Genomic DNA, 14,435 nt, shown 5'->3' with positions numbered 1-14,435 from the left:
ACCAATCACAGCGCTTACGGTCCGCGTAGAGCCGACGCGCTGTTAGAAATTTTGTGAGGTGCGCGTCAGGCTACGCAGAGCTACGCACAGGATACGGATAGCCTACGCCGTAGCTACGCCGTAGGACCTACGCACGACTATAAATCGCCCTATAAACTATTGGAATAATACTACGTATGAATCTGTACTGAAGTCAATTTAAAGTCTAATGTTTGAAATAAAGTCCTGATAGTTTTTCATGTTGCCCAGGTTTATCGCAATCATAGACAGTAAAAGAAATCGCAATATACCCGTTTCCACAACAGGGCCCCAGTTCACCCCCCCCAAACAAATATACATTTTGGCATAACTAAAAAACTACATAATAAATGGTACATGATTTACAGTAAAGTACAGTTTAAACCTTTTATGCCTGTTCTGTTTAAAGAATTAAAGAAAGACGCATGGAATATGTTCGCTGATTTTTTTATGAATTCCCCCTAAACAATAGGAGGCACTGTGAGTAAAGTATAGTTGGCCTCATTTACTCAGTGGTTTGTTTTCATGTGTGGTTAAAGATGGCGGAGTCTGAAGAACCTAAAACAACCTGCAAGTTTATGTTTAAGAAATCAAACAAGAAATTTTCTGCACGCAAAAGAAATGCCAGTGATAGTGATAAAGGTATTATGCCCTTGTATTTATGGTCGGTAACGCGTATGTTGTCTGATCAGCTTTGTTTATTTTGTAATGCGAGCTCTCTCGTGAGTTGTCAAAGACTGCATTTACCATTTACCATAGCGGATTACTGGTAATCATTATTATTATCTTTTTTTTTTTTTAGACAAAAGCAGCGACGAGGACGCATGTGCTGTGGTCAGAAAGAAGAAAGCTGCCGTTGTCAACCCCATGATTCAGAAAGTATGTTGGTATTTCACGTGTTTTGTAAAATCTGGATTATGTTAGCCTATACGAAGCTGGTGTTTACGTTAAAGCCACGAGTGTTTGTTACACTTTTACCAAAATAAAACCATGGTTAATTTTCGTAAGGGAATGCTCAATAACAGAATTGGCTTGGTGGCACAGGTTTCATTTGATGACTGTGTTGTGCTGTTTGCAAACTGTGTGCTGCAGACTGTGACTGTGTTGTGCTGTTTAGAACCAACAGTTTCTCGTTGTTTCTATGAACTCTCAAATTGTGTTTACTTCATCTTTTACACTATAGACAAAAAAAGTTGAGAAGGAAGCAGTTACATCAAGTGAAAGTGAAGAAGAAAAAGGGGAAAAGAGTGTGACTGTGGCGTACAAGTCTACTCGCTCAGCGGTAAGTCTGTGATAGATCTCCCATATTTAAAGTAAGCTTGTCACATTTACATTTTCTTATAATAATTTCGACATGATTGATAACTAACCGTGAATGAAGAACATAACAATGATATTTATTATGATTTACATGGCTGTAGTACCATTTTGGTCTGTTATTAAACCTTTATTATTGTCCTGCTAATGTTAGTGTCTGTGTATATGTGTTGCAGAAACCGGAGGGACCAGACGATATGGGCGCCACTGCTGTTTATGAGTTAGACACAGAGAGGGACAAAGATGCTCAAGCCATCTTTGAGCGGAGCCAGAAGATTCAAGAGGTGAGAAAGAGTATTGTAATTCTCTGTGGCTGATACCACATTTATATAATGATTGACATTGACAGGCAACAGACACACCAGGCATAGTCTCTTCATCCTACTGTGGCATTTCTGTATTTTATTTCTTGTAGGAACTAACTGGTAAAGAAGACGATAAAATTTATCGTGGCATCAACAATTATCACAAATTCATTAAACCAAAAGATTCAACCATGGGCAACGCCTCCTCTGGTATGGTTAGGTAAGTCAACATTTAATAGTGGTCAAAGAGGCAGCTGTGCATGCTTGTTGTCACAATGTGAATATTCACAATTTATGGCTTTGCTATGAACTCTATAGAAAAGGACCAATCAGAGCCCCTGAACACCTCAGAGCCACGGTGCGGTGGGATTACCAGCCTGACATATGTAAAGATTATAAAGAGACTGGTTTCTGTGGGTTTGGAGGTAAGTAAAGGAGACAAAAGAAGAGAGCTACTGGTTTCATCATTATTTTCATTTATGTTAACACTCAGCCTCTGCTGGTGGGTGCTGTACATCTTGAAAAAATACCATTTGCATTTCTTAGTGCATCCTCCATAGATGTCCTGTTGAAAGGTATCAGCTTCCCTATTGACCAAGCAGCAGTTGTTGTTATGTAAATAATGTGATTGGCACTGTCTCTTAACATAAAGAGCCATTTAACACTTGGTATCAACAACTGTCATCAACTTGATAATTTGATCACAAGGGTCAGCTCTAACCTCTGGTATAAATTGCTTATTATTTAAACACTTTTAAAGTATGTTATAAAAACACTTTTATTGATCTCTTATATATCATGCATAATTTGGAGGAATATTACATTGAAATATTAAGTAGATTGTGGTCCCTTCCGTTTTAGCAATTATATTAAAACAAAACCAAAGTTTGTCCTTTTTAAAAGTTTTGTCTTGTTTCATGAATTGAGTTAGCTTGCGTAATTCTTGGTAAGGGAACATGAGGACCATCAATGCTCACTGGTTTGTTTTTGCGTTGCATTGAGGGAATTTTAGGGAACAAACTTTCTAGTGCACCGGAAGGATTTTGTGATTGAGACAGCCCTTAAAATGGCTGACTCCCTGATCAATGCCCTAACTACTGAACAGGGGAGCTTATTAATACACAGCCGAGGTCACTGGAGAATTCATGATTAATATTCCTTCTTTTTTAGTTTTGACTTTTTGCAGTATAGATCATATGTGTGAAGTCGTAGTTTAGAGACCCTCCCTTATGATTGCAATAGGTCATTGGAGACATTTGAGATGCATGTTACTACAAGATGTAAACATCCATAGACAGAGAGTGTTAACCTACACTACAGTAGCACTTACATCATTTTTATTGTGTCTTTAGACAGCTGTAAGTTTCTGCATGACCGCTCGGATTACAAGCACGGCTGGCAGATCGAGCGAGAGCTTGATGAAGGACGATATGGCGCGAATGGTGAGTCATCTTTAGGTTCACCGCATTCATAACATACAGTTTCTTCTTTTGTACCATGATGTCATGTTTACCTTACAGATGATGAGAACTATGAGGTGAGCAGCGATGAGGAAGATTTTCCCTTTAAGTGTTTCATCTGCAGAAACACTTTCAAAAATCCCATTGTTACAAAGTAAGTCCAAATTATTGCAAGCCTACTTTGAATTGCAAATGCTGCTACTCACTCTATACTACATCCAAAATCTCACACTTTATAAACATATTCAAATTGTTCAATGTTGCATTTGCGTATGGTTATACATCTTCGTCTGCAGATCAAGTATGTCATTCTCAATGTAAAAGTTTCAAATTTGTTTAACAGGTGTCGGCACTACTTCTGTGAAGGCTGTGCTCTCCAGCATTATCGCAAATCTAAGCGCTGCTACGTTTGTAACCAGCAGACCAATGGAGTCTTTAATCCTGCCAAAGGTACTTATTTGTCCACAAACTTTGTATTTGAAAACCATAAAATATCAATCAGCTTTTACAATTTTTTTCTTGTTTTTGTGCAGAGCTCATGGCCAAGATTCAAAAACACCAGGCAGCCACTGACCAGCCTCCTTCAGATGAAGATGACTAGAGCTAAACAGCCTACCCTCCTGCATCTTTATTTTATTTTTTAATAGTCATTCAGGATTCCACGAGCTGTAAATTTTTAAAACTTTTGAAATAAACATGTACATGTTTTGTTGTAAAAATGTGTTGGTTTACTTTCTCATCCCAAAATCTGAACGAGCACTCTGCTGTCTCTACATGCCACACAACAGTTTGTAGAGAAAACCAACATGCACACATATTACATAAGAGTGACAAGTGCTGACATTTTTACAATTGTAACATTTTATTTGACCAGTTGGTAAATATTCTCAAAATATACAGACTTGTAAGTTGAAGTATTTCTTTTTGTAACACATGCCAAGAACAGCTATGAATTTTAGCAAAAATACAACAGAATTGATATTAATAAATAGGCGACCGCACAAAATGGAGAAATCAAACAAATTCATGTCTTCTAGTGTGTTTGTGGTACCACTATGAACCACGCAATACCTATTCGCTATACCCATTTCAATCCGGGTTCATTGTATGTTGCATTGGGCTAATACAGTGATTTTACTTGATAGGCCAAAACTGTTTTGAACATTGTATTGCTGTTTCACAGCAGACATTTATGACGTTTTGTTAGTTTAGTCGAAACGTGTTTCAGTAGCCTCAAGTGATCGCCACTGTGACATGGGAAGTCTAAAAAAAATAACCAAAATGTGTGCATGAGTGAGGTGCGCATGCCTCAAGGCTTTCAAGTTCATGCATCTTTCAGTCTTAATGCCTTAGCAAGGCTATGGCAGCTGCTGGCTTTTAGTTCCTCTGTATAAAATAGTCTTCTTGTAGTTTTAGTGATATACACAAATCACAAGTACAACAAGACACATTCCAGAGTCTCTTATAGCATCATTGAAAATAATTTGGTTAACACGAATATAACACATTCACATTAGCACAAGCCTTTCCTTTTCTATCCCTTAATCCAAATTTCCCAGTCTCTCACAGAGTGCTTTTCATTTCTTTTAAGAGTCCTCGAAGCCCTTTTTATCAAATCATAATATCCATTCAGTGTCAGAAGTCCCAGTCATCAACATCCAGCTGGCTGAGGTCAGACTCCAGGCTGGCCAGCCCAGTAGGGGAGTCCTGAGGTTGGATGCACTGTATGCTGCTAATCGGTGAAACTGGACGCAGTAGCTCAGGAAGAGCCTCAGATGGTCTGCGCTTTATCTGAAATTTAGATTTGCACACCCAGTCTGTTAATTTCCAGCTAAAGTCATTTTTAGTGAGTTACTGATTTACACAGAAAATGATCTTACACAATGTAAAGACCATTCTGTGAAAATATAATACAACATTGATGTTTAATATTGACTGAATAAGGTCTTGTCAAAGACTAAAATTAAACTTTAATGATCATTATTTCATAATTAAGATTTTGGGTGATTCTCACGAAATTAGACTTATGGGGTGTCATGAAACATTTTGATAAAAAAAGTAAATGCAAAATAAGAGTATCACAATAAGAAGCATACAGTTACAAACATCTCTTCATGTACTATTGTGCACACGATTTCAAATGACATACAAACAAATTTTGTTGTTTTTCCACATTTAAGGGGAACATTTTCATTACCACAATGTGTCCATGACTGGATTTGGGTTCTTTGACATAGAAATATTTATAATTAAAAAATCTTAAAAATATAAAGCTTCAGTGCATGTTATACTATAAACATTTACAGTAAAGAAACATGTGGTATCCTCCGCAACAATTTTCAATCATTGTTTAAGCCCTCAACGAACGAACATTTTCAAAAAACATTTGTGGAAGGGACATAATTGACTGTGACACTCAAGATGGCTACCAGGTAAGCAGTTCTTATTTTTTCTCTCCAGATAAAAGTTGACATTTAGTTTGTCATTGTACCCGTTTAGTTCTCATTACCGAAACATGAGTTTGTAAATACATACATTTAATTTAATATCATGTTGCGGTAATGATAATTTTTGATAAAGATAATCTAAAAAAAAATTTAAAATTCGATAGGAAACATTTTTTAAAATCCTCTTAAAATAATGATTATAGTAAGTTCAGACCTTAATCTTATATTTTAAAAAAATCTGATGGTGGACACCTTCTAAATCTGGATTTCGTGAGAATCACCCTTTTGCATTTATCTATTATTTCACAGACAGGGTAAAAAATACTGTATATCACCCAATAGGTGTAATAACCCACCTGTTTGAAGAAGGAATGGCCTATCAGAGTGCTGGCAGAAGGTCTGTAGTGAGACATAAGAAAGTTCATTAATGAATTATTAACTCATCCTCATGTTGCTTTAAACCTTTATAAACCACAAACAGTTGTTCCCTCAATACCTTTTCTCAGGGTCTCTCTGTAGACAAAGTTCCACAAAGCCATGAAAGTGTGAGCTGAAGGTCCGACTGTAAGGATTTCCCCCTGAAGCCGACGAGGGCTCTCCATTAGTGTGGCGAGCTCCACCAGCAGCAGGGCCCTCGCAGATCCCAGAGTCAGCCCCTGAGCGAGATGGCTTCATGCTTAGTTCTTCAGGTGGGATGGTGGTGGTGTCTAACAGGCAGGGCACTGTACCGTTCAATTTTTCTAACAACATCTAAAGCACACAGACAGAAGGTCGATGAACGATTGTGAAGTAAAGGACAAAAGATTTAAATTGAAGTGTTTGCCTTACCTGAGTTGCAGGCATGTCCTTAAAGGGCACGTGTCCATTAGCTAGCTCACATGCTGTGATTCCCAAACTGTAAATATCCGAACGAAAGTCATACCCCTGAAGATTCTGCATAAATTAAAACAGATAACATCAGAAACACAACTTTTAACAACCTTAATATGCAGGTGTAAGAAGTTATACACCTGTCTGAATGAAACAGACGATGATATATAAAATGTACCTGCTGCAAAACCTCTGGACTGAGCCAAGGTAATACTTTAACACTGTACTGGGGAAAATCATGGACAACACGTGCTCTCTGACCATGACGGATCAAGCTAAAGATACTCCTAAGACCAGACAGATACACATGTCCATCTGCTGAAATAAGGATGTGACTTGCCTTCACACTCCTGTGAACACACAATAAAACAATTAGTTAGCAACGAATAAGCGGATGACTATCAAAAATCTGCTTATTATAGTAACCGTTTTTCATAAGTTTACATGCAAATCAATAAACTGGCTATGCAGAAAACTGTGTTTACATGGGATGTGCAGATTTATCAGGTTTCTCAAGCACCGCCTATAGTACATAAAGTCGTTCAAAAAGCAGACAAAAAAATCTGTCTTAAAGAGCACCAATGGTCCGATTCACGATTTTACATTTCCTTTGGTCTGTAAGTGTGTATTAGTACATTTTAACGATATGCAAAAGGTGCATACGTAAACGATGACGCGAGTTATCGTCTCCAACGTAAATCCCTTTTCTTGGACTACAACAAACACACAGATTTTAGGCAACAGTTGACTTCCTGTGATTGGTGATGTAGACAAGACTGACATTATCATAATTCCCCCCGCTTCAGACTCGCAGCCTGCAAGTTAACTCCTGTTAGCATTGCATTGTGAGCAAAATCTTTCAAAATTGGTAGGTAGCGTCAAATTTCCGGCTGACGTCAGAGGTATTCAGACCTTTTCTGATTCTTAATTTTCTGTGAGTGTATGTGTTTAAGTGAACTCCTCACCGGTGAACATAGCCCATCTGATGTATATACTCCAATGCTCTCAGAACACCCAGCAGTATGTAAGCAATTGTTGGTTCATTCAAACCATCAGTAAAATGCGTGCTGATTAAGTCACGTGCTGATCCTGACAGAAAAGGTAAAGATAAATACAAATAAATGTCGATTTTGCATTAATTGCCATAGTAATAAATATATATACTTAATATATTTCAGCTAACCATAGGCCATGAAGGGCGTAATCACCCACAGTTCATTCTCAGCAATAAAGACACTTCTGTATGGGAGAATGCAGGGGTGGTGGAACAGTTTGGAGACATGGAGTTCACCCTTAAAAAAAGAAAAAAAAAAACATTACAATTTGTATACAGTACATCAGGTTTTGTATTTTTCATAAATGTAAAAAAAAGAAACATGGAAAGATTGAGACAACAGACCTGTAAGTAATTGACCATGTCATTTGTACAGGAGTCCAGGTCAATACGTCGGATAGCCACATGCTGCCTCGTAGGTTTGTATATGGACAGGTTAACCGTCATTAAGTCCTCCAAACCCCGACCTACACACGCACAGAAAAAAAAATGCACATTCAGATGTTTGTTGTGATTGTAAACCTGTTGGAGGACTGTAGAAAACCTTGTCAAATTTCTGTTCTAATGCTGTGGTAGCTTGCAACTCACCTATGACAGTGAGCAACTCATAAGCGCTGCTGTCTGGTACAAAGCTTTCCATGGTGTCCCTGTGTGGAAGAGGGTTCAGAGACTCTTGACTGTCCTCATGGGCCTAAGCCAATAAACAAAGTCATTAGTCAAGTGCCCGACACTGCGGAGTGTGGACTGTAAAAATGCTTACAGAGCAACTTCTTCAGATTTGCTTTACAGTCAGGTTAAATAAATACACCTGCAAACTGACCAGGTCACACACCATTTCTATTACTCATTCAATATGATAAAATCTTTTTTTAACACAATTTATACAGTATTAGACATATGAGGCTGTGGCTGGTGAACCCTGTCAGTTCACTGGAGGTGCAAATGTGTGAGTGGTTTGTGGATACTTAGTTATAATTATGTGCCCCAAGAAAGTATCTGGATGCTTAAGCCGCACTTAAAATTAGGGATGCAATGATAAAAAAAAATGTGTGTGCTTAGACCGATATTCAATTACCATATTTTCCGGACTAAATGTCGCTCCGGAGTATAAGTCGCAAATTAGTCAAAAATGCATTTTGAAGAGGAAAAAACATATAGATGAAGTCGCACTGGACTATACGTCGCTTTTATTTAGAAAATGATTTCACAAAATCCAAGCTGAAAAACAGACATTTAATCTGGAAAGTCAAGTTATTCAACTAAACAATGGCACACAGAACAGCAGGCTGAATAAGTGTCCGTACATGTTAACGTAACAATACCATTTTTTTTCACTGAACACAATAGTATATCAAACATGCCTAGGAGGCTAAAAAGGCTAAATTAACACGACAAGCCAAACCAAGTAAAAAAAAGGTCCTGAAGTCATTCCGCATCACTGAATCCGTTGAATTACATAAATACAGGAGCAGCATAGAGCGGACTCTCGCGGCTGTAGACGGTAATGGTTTCTCTTGGTTCATATGAATTAATTTTGACATATAAGTCGCACCTGACTAAAAGTCCCAAACTTAGTCAAATAAACTTATAAATAAACTCAATGACATCATGTAGACACCGTGTAGTCTGGCATGTTTCTTGTCCACAGTACCTACATTTGTTTTTGTTTTTTTGAGGGCCAAAATAGCATAGTCTGACACAGTGATTATGGTAAAAGACAAAAAGATTGTGTAGTCTGAAGCAGGCATAAGACGAACTGAAAGGTGGTCTGTCTGCTAGAACACCTGTGTATTATATTTCTATTTATATATGCATCCATGCAAAAATAACCATGGAAGTACAGTTATTTCTGATTAAAGTGTGGCTTAAGAGTCGAAATACCTTTTGGGGTCCCCATACAACAGTGTGGTAGGGAGTTTAATTGTCATTTAAGTGAAACAGTATACTTTGTATGAGACTTTACATTAATCTTTGACAGGACAAGAAAGTGTAAGTGTAAGTTAGTCTCTTTCAAATGCATTACGGTATTTGGGGACCTAATGTTTTAACATGTTATATTGAACGTCAATGATATATTATGAACGTCAATGTAATCACAGACAGTTTTAGTAAAACAAGATTATCGACATACAGTATAATCACAAACACAATGATATCACTGTTGACAGACCAACAGCACAAAGCAAGAGCTGGCTTTGAAGACGGAAAGGGATTTTACTGTGCATACACTAAGAAATCCCAGCCATTGCAAAGCTTTTCTGACACTCACACAAATCAAGTACTGAGAAATGGCACATATTTTACTAATATAAGATTCAGTCCAACTAATCTAAAACTCAGTACAAGACAGAGAGGAGTTGCGTCACAAACTTAGCTGATTTGCAAATGACAAAAGCACCAAATATTTACAATACTGTGCCACTGTATTACATTTAATCATAGATAAGCATGATCTCAATAAAAGTTACATGTGATTGTACTACTCACATCTATCAATATCTGCCAATGGAGATCTTGCAAATCTATGGTTATACATAAGGCAAAATATTTTATGTCCTCTCAAGTGTTCAACCATTCATGTGAACAGCACAGCAAGCCCAGGCACTGATGGGATGAGCCCATGTGTTTCCAAAACACAATGAAGATCAATCCCACCTGACATGCTTAGGTGACCAGTGACATCATCATTATTGGTGTTGGTACCTGACATCTTCACAATGAGTAAATCAAGTAGTAGGTAGATACTTGGTAAATTTACAATAGAGTTACACTTGCCCATTTCTCACATTAATGTACGTTTCAGCTAATCTGTGAGGTGAGAGAGAAGTAGCGGTAAAGAAACCAATACAAAAATACATTAGGCCCAAAGAAGTTGTAGGTAAACCATAATTATGCATAATAAACCATTAAAGTACACAACAAAAGCATTAAAAGATACTCCCTCATCTTGACTGAATATCTCTTTTCTTTATCCTTAAAGGGACAAGTCACCCAAAAAATGACATTTCTGTCATCATCTATTCGCCCTCAAACAAACCAGACTTTCAGGGTTTTAAACAACATGAGGATGAGTACTGTAGATATTAGGGCTGGACCAGAAAATTCGAATATTCGAATATTCGTTCCGTGGGTTGACATTCGATTTTCAGTTTTGAGATTCGATTATATTTATAAATATTTTTCAGCGTTAATGCAGAGCTTTTGCCAAGCAGGAAGTGCGCTTCACGCTCCCGCTCTGTAGGTGGCGCAGAGAGACCAACATCCATAGCCAACAACCACCAAACGCCACCAGTGGAAGAGATCGCCTCAAACGGAAAGCGCGCTTCCTGCTTTGGCATTCACGCTAATAGTGTTGTAAATAACGTTCAGTTTCATGCAAAAACTGATTGATTTGCTTCACAAGACGTCAATATGTCACACAGAGTTATGGGGGATTACTTTTGTATTGGATATATATGCTTTAGCTCTTAAAGTGTGCGGATCGGTTGACTTGCATGACGGAGCTCTGGGGTTTCTGCAAAATATCTTCTTTATTGTTCTGCTGATGAAAAAAGCATATTGGATGGTGTAAGTGTTAGTAAATAAACTTGATTTTATATGCTACCTTTTTATTACAGTTTGTTGAACTTCGTTCATTTATTTTCGTTGTTTTATTTAAATAGCCTACCCTTTACGTTGTCAGTAATTACTGTGCTGCTAATTTCTGATACGGGAATGTTTGTTTGTTCGCTTGCGCTGTTCTGTAGTATTTTTAAAGTTTATTAATTCTAAACGTGTCACATGTCCATATTGCACGAAAAAAAGGCACTACACTTCCTTGGGTCCGCAGCAACACATCCGCCATATAATAAAACTGTAGACAGACAGACACACACATACACACACACACACAGAGATTCCTGCATTTATTAAAGAGAAAAATATGTTCAGCCCCTCCTTCCGAAGCTTCGAATATTCGATTTTATTTCTACTAGAGCTTCGAAGCTCAAAAAATGGTATTCGGAACAGCCCTAGTAGATATTAATGGAATTTTCATTGATGGGTGAATACATCTGTTCCATAATAAAGCCTTTTAATAAATTATATGAAAGGTTGCATTACTGGTAAACTGAAGCCCAGGCTTTTACTTGGACTCCTGTATAACAATAAACTGCTTTCAACCCAGAGTTTTCCTGGAAGCTCATATTTCCTGTTCACATTTAAACAAGTGCTTCCCCCCCGAACCCCCAGGTGAGGAGAAATGAGAAATGAGTGTCACAGCAGCACGATGAGTACATGCACACAAACACGGGGATGTATTCAACTGCGCACACATGAAAGTACATACGGACCATTAATTTGACATCTGTAACATTTACACGAGCACACGCCATCATACATGCTCACACACACCAACTGGCAGATGGAAAAGCTTTATGATTTACCGCACTTACTTTACTTAGTGGGCTTGCCTGAATTTGCTCTTCCGTAGAGAAACCAATGTAAATGACGCAAAAGACACACATACAAACAAATAATCTTGCTTTAAAGTGGTTTTGACAATACACCTCATTGGAACATTTTTTGATTTCCGACACACAGGCTTATTAACTGCACTCTTTTTAACCTTCTTTGTAATTGAATCAGATTTGACATTTTTTATCCAATTTATCCAAGACTACTCAGTCAAGCTATATAAAAATAAACCACATATATTATAATGTAATAGCATTTAGCATACTGACTATAACACTTTATTCTACTTTCTTGCATTTATAATAAAACACAGAAACCGACAGAAATTATTAAGCTAATTGACCTATTTTAAAATGAAACAGTCTTGCTTATCATCTCCTTTTTACACAATGCAATAGGAACACACAGCAGCCAAAAAGCAAGTAATGTGTCTTCACAGCAGGCATAAAGTAACATGCACCAGCTTGGCAGTGATGGGACAACAGTGGAATGAATGCAAGCAAATAAGCAGAGGAATGCCACAATGGCCAATGAATTGTCCATCAGTTTAGGGAAAGGCAACTTTTAAAAACTACAGATGTTAGGTAACATCTAGTATTCACTGGTCATATAGCATAACTTTAATGCCACAAAAAATACAAACGAAACAAACTGTATTAGCAAGAGCTAAGCTTTGGATTGTTTATGCACAACTTTGTATTGATATTACAAAGACAGATGATTCCTGTTGTCTGTACCACTACAGTCTGGAATTTTACCATGCATTATAAGAGTATTTATTGCAACTTAGGGAAATATTCCCTTAATATCTGGTAATACTTCTACTAGTGATATTTCTGCTGTGGACTGAACAGAATGCAAACTTAAATCTGACTGTTTAAAAATAAAAATAATTTATCCTGACAAATAAACTGTTAGATTGCAGTGTCTCAGCAGTCAGTTACCTCATAAAAGCAATCTGTCAATGCCTAGCAATAACACTACATCAGAGCAATAACACAGCACCACAGCCAGCCTTACATACAGATGCATCACCACATGAAAAAGAAACAAGGACATACAGAATCTGATGTTATGACAATCATTATTCACCATGACAGATATGCTGCACTTTAATTATGGGGAAACCGCAGTGCCTCACAGCAAAACATCTAAAACAAAAATTCACAGAGCTTGACAATATTAAACTCACATATTACAAAACCTTTCAAATAAGCTTGAGCACAAGCAAAACAAAAAATGAGCAGAATATTTCATCTGCAAGCCATATTATTGCTCGATTGTGATCATGGGCAGACGTACAGTAGAGATCTTTATTTGCTATGGGCCTGCATACTTGACTATGAGGGGGATTCATGTCCATTATAAGTAGTATGATGTATATAAGATTGGCCAATTGTCTCTCAGAATGATGCAGATCTTAGCATATTGCAATATGAGTGTATTATAAAAACTAAACGTGACAGCATGAGTTTATAGGACTCCCCTTCACATTCACCTTGGCTTAGGTGAAATTAGCTCAGGCAGGTGAGGTTTGCTGAAAGAGCTGCCACAAGCACAGCGACATGAGATGCTGGACTATTAAACTCACCTCCAAATAGATCCAGATCCCTCAGGCTTTCCACACTGAGTTTCTCTGACACCCAACGCTAAAAGATAAAATAAGTTAAATGTATGTACACATTAATTTTATACCCGCAAACGTTATGCATTTTATACAATGCATCTTCATTAAGTTGTGTTTAATATAATAATAAGCAAAATTCATCTGAGAACAAAGTAATGCGTTTAAGTTTACCTACCAAAAAAGACATGGATCCTGAAGATGAGGACAATACTTTCAAAAACACAGCAAGGATAAAAACTGTAAGATGGTAAAAAATTAACTATAAAACAGTTATTATGATTCAAACAGTTACTAATCACTAAAATATATTTTCATTTAGCTTACTGCAAACAACAAATGAAATTGTTAAAAGATTAAAACTTCCTCCTGACAAACTGGCTACTAAAAATAAATATACATTAATGGAGCAGTTAAATATTTATAAAGGCACACTGATTGAAATCAAAAAGGATTTGTCTTAATCACTATGTGTTTAAAGAAAATCAAAAATAAGTGTGCCAAGTTAGAAACAGATATATAAGATTTTTATTTAGTGTGACATGCAAGCTTACAGACTAGTGCTGTACATTTCAGTTAGCAAACAGCTACTTGCACGTTTTCAATTGAAAAAGCCTATAGCGCAAAAATCCAGTTTACCTGTATATGTAACTTAAGAGAACAATCGTTTAACTCACCCTCTGCTACTATCTTACGTTGAGGTTATTTAACTAAACCTAAAAAAATGCATGTATCACCAACACTGCAGCATCTACCGTGTTTCTTCCCGTGCAGTGGGCTGGGTGCGGTCGCTGATTGGACGACTGTGGTTGAAGCTTCGGTGTTCTCCTTTGCTATTGGCCTCGAGGTTGGTTGAGCCAATAGGCGTGCGAGCCGCATGAAGTC

The 14,435-nt window shown here is 37.3% G+C and overlaps 2 protein-coding genes across 5 annotated transcripts; one reads left to right on the top strand and one right to left on the bottom strand.

Annotated features, from left to right (window-relative positions):
• Window positions 1-228: 228 nt before the first annotated feature.
• On the top strand, window positions 229-3,813 carry rnf113a (ring finger protein 113A). The gene is made up of 10 exons (XM_065277704.2): window positions 229-660; window positions 821-897; window positions 1,202-1,300; window positions 1,512-1,619; window positions 1,751-1,860; window positions 1,959-2,065; window positions 2,993-3,082; window positions 3,161-3,254; window positions 3,444-3,550; window positions 3,634-3,813. The coding sequence occupies exons 1-10, from the start codon at window positions 558-560 to the stop codon at window positions 3,699-3,701; spliced, it is 963 nt and encodes a 320-aa protein (XP_065133776.1). The 5' UTR covers window positions 229-557; the 3' UTR covers window positions 3,702-3,813.
• A 156-nt stretch (window positions 3,814-3,969) lies between these two features.
• strada (STE20 related adaptor alpha) lies at window positions 3,970-14,358 on the bottom strand. 4 transcript variants are annotated; one of them, XM_073813956.1, is made up of 13 exons: window positions 14,228-14,345; window positions 13,729-13,789; window positions 13,518-13,575; window positions 11,905-11,933; window positions 8,060-8,162; window positions 7,817-7,938; window positions 7,601-7,709; window positions 7,383-7,506; window positions 6,596-6,767; window positions 6,376-6,480; window positions 6,044-6,297; window positions 5,904-5,946; window positions 3,970-4,891 (listed from the first exon to the last, which is right to left on the bottom strand). In XM_073813956.1, exons 2-13 carry the CDS (start codon window positions 13,738-13,740, stop codon window positions 4,736-4,738), a joined length of 1,287 nt encoding a protein of 428 aa, XP_073670057.1. In that variant the 5' UTR covers window positions 13,741-13,789; window positions 14,228-14,345; the 3' UTR covers window positions 3,970-4,735. The 4 variants fall into 4 exon arrangements, with proteins under 4 accessions (XP_073670057.1, XP_065133761.1, XP_065130095.2 ...); XM_065277689.2 differs by having other exon boundaries at window positions 13,729-13,763; window positions 14,228-14,332; XM_065274023.2 differs by lacking the exons at window positions 11,905-11,933; window positions 14,228-14,345 and having other exon boundaries at window positions 13,729-13,763.
• Window positions 14,359-14,435: the final 77 nt, after the last annotated feature.

This window comes from Paramisgurnus dabryanus, chromosome 3 (assembly GCF_030506205.2).
Source record: "Paramisgurnus dabryanus chromosome 3, PD_genome_1.1, whole genome shotgun sequence".
Lineage (NCBI taxonomy): Eukaryota > Metazoa > Chordata > Actinopteri > Cypriniformes > Cobitidae > Paramisgurnus > Paramisgurnus dabryanus.
Note: the sequence above shows the minus strand (reverse complement) of the source record. Positions and strands in the feature narration are given on the sequence as shown.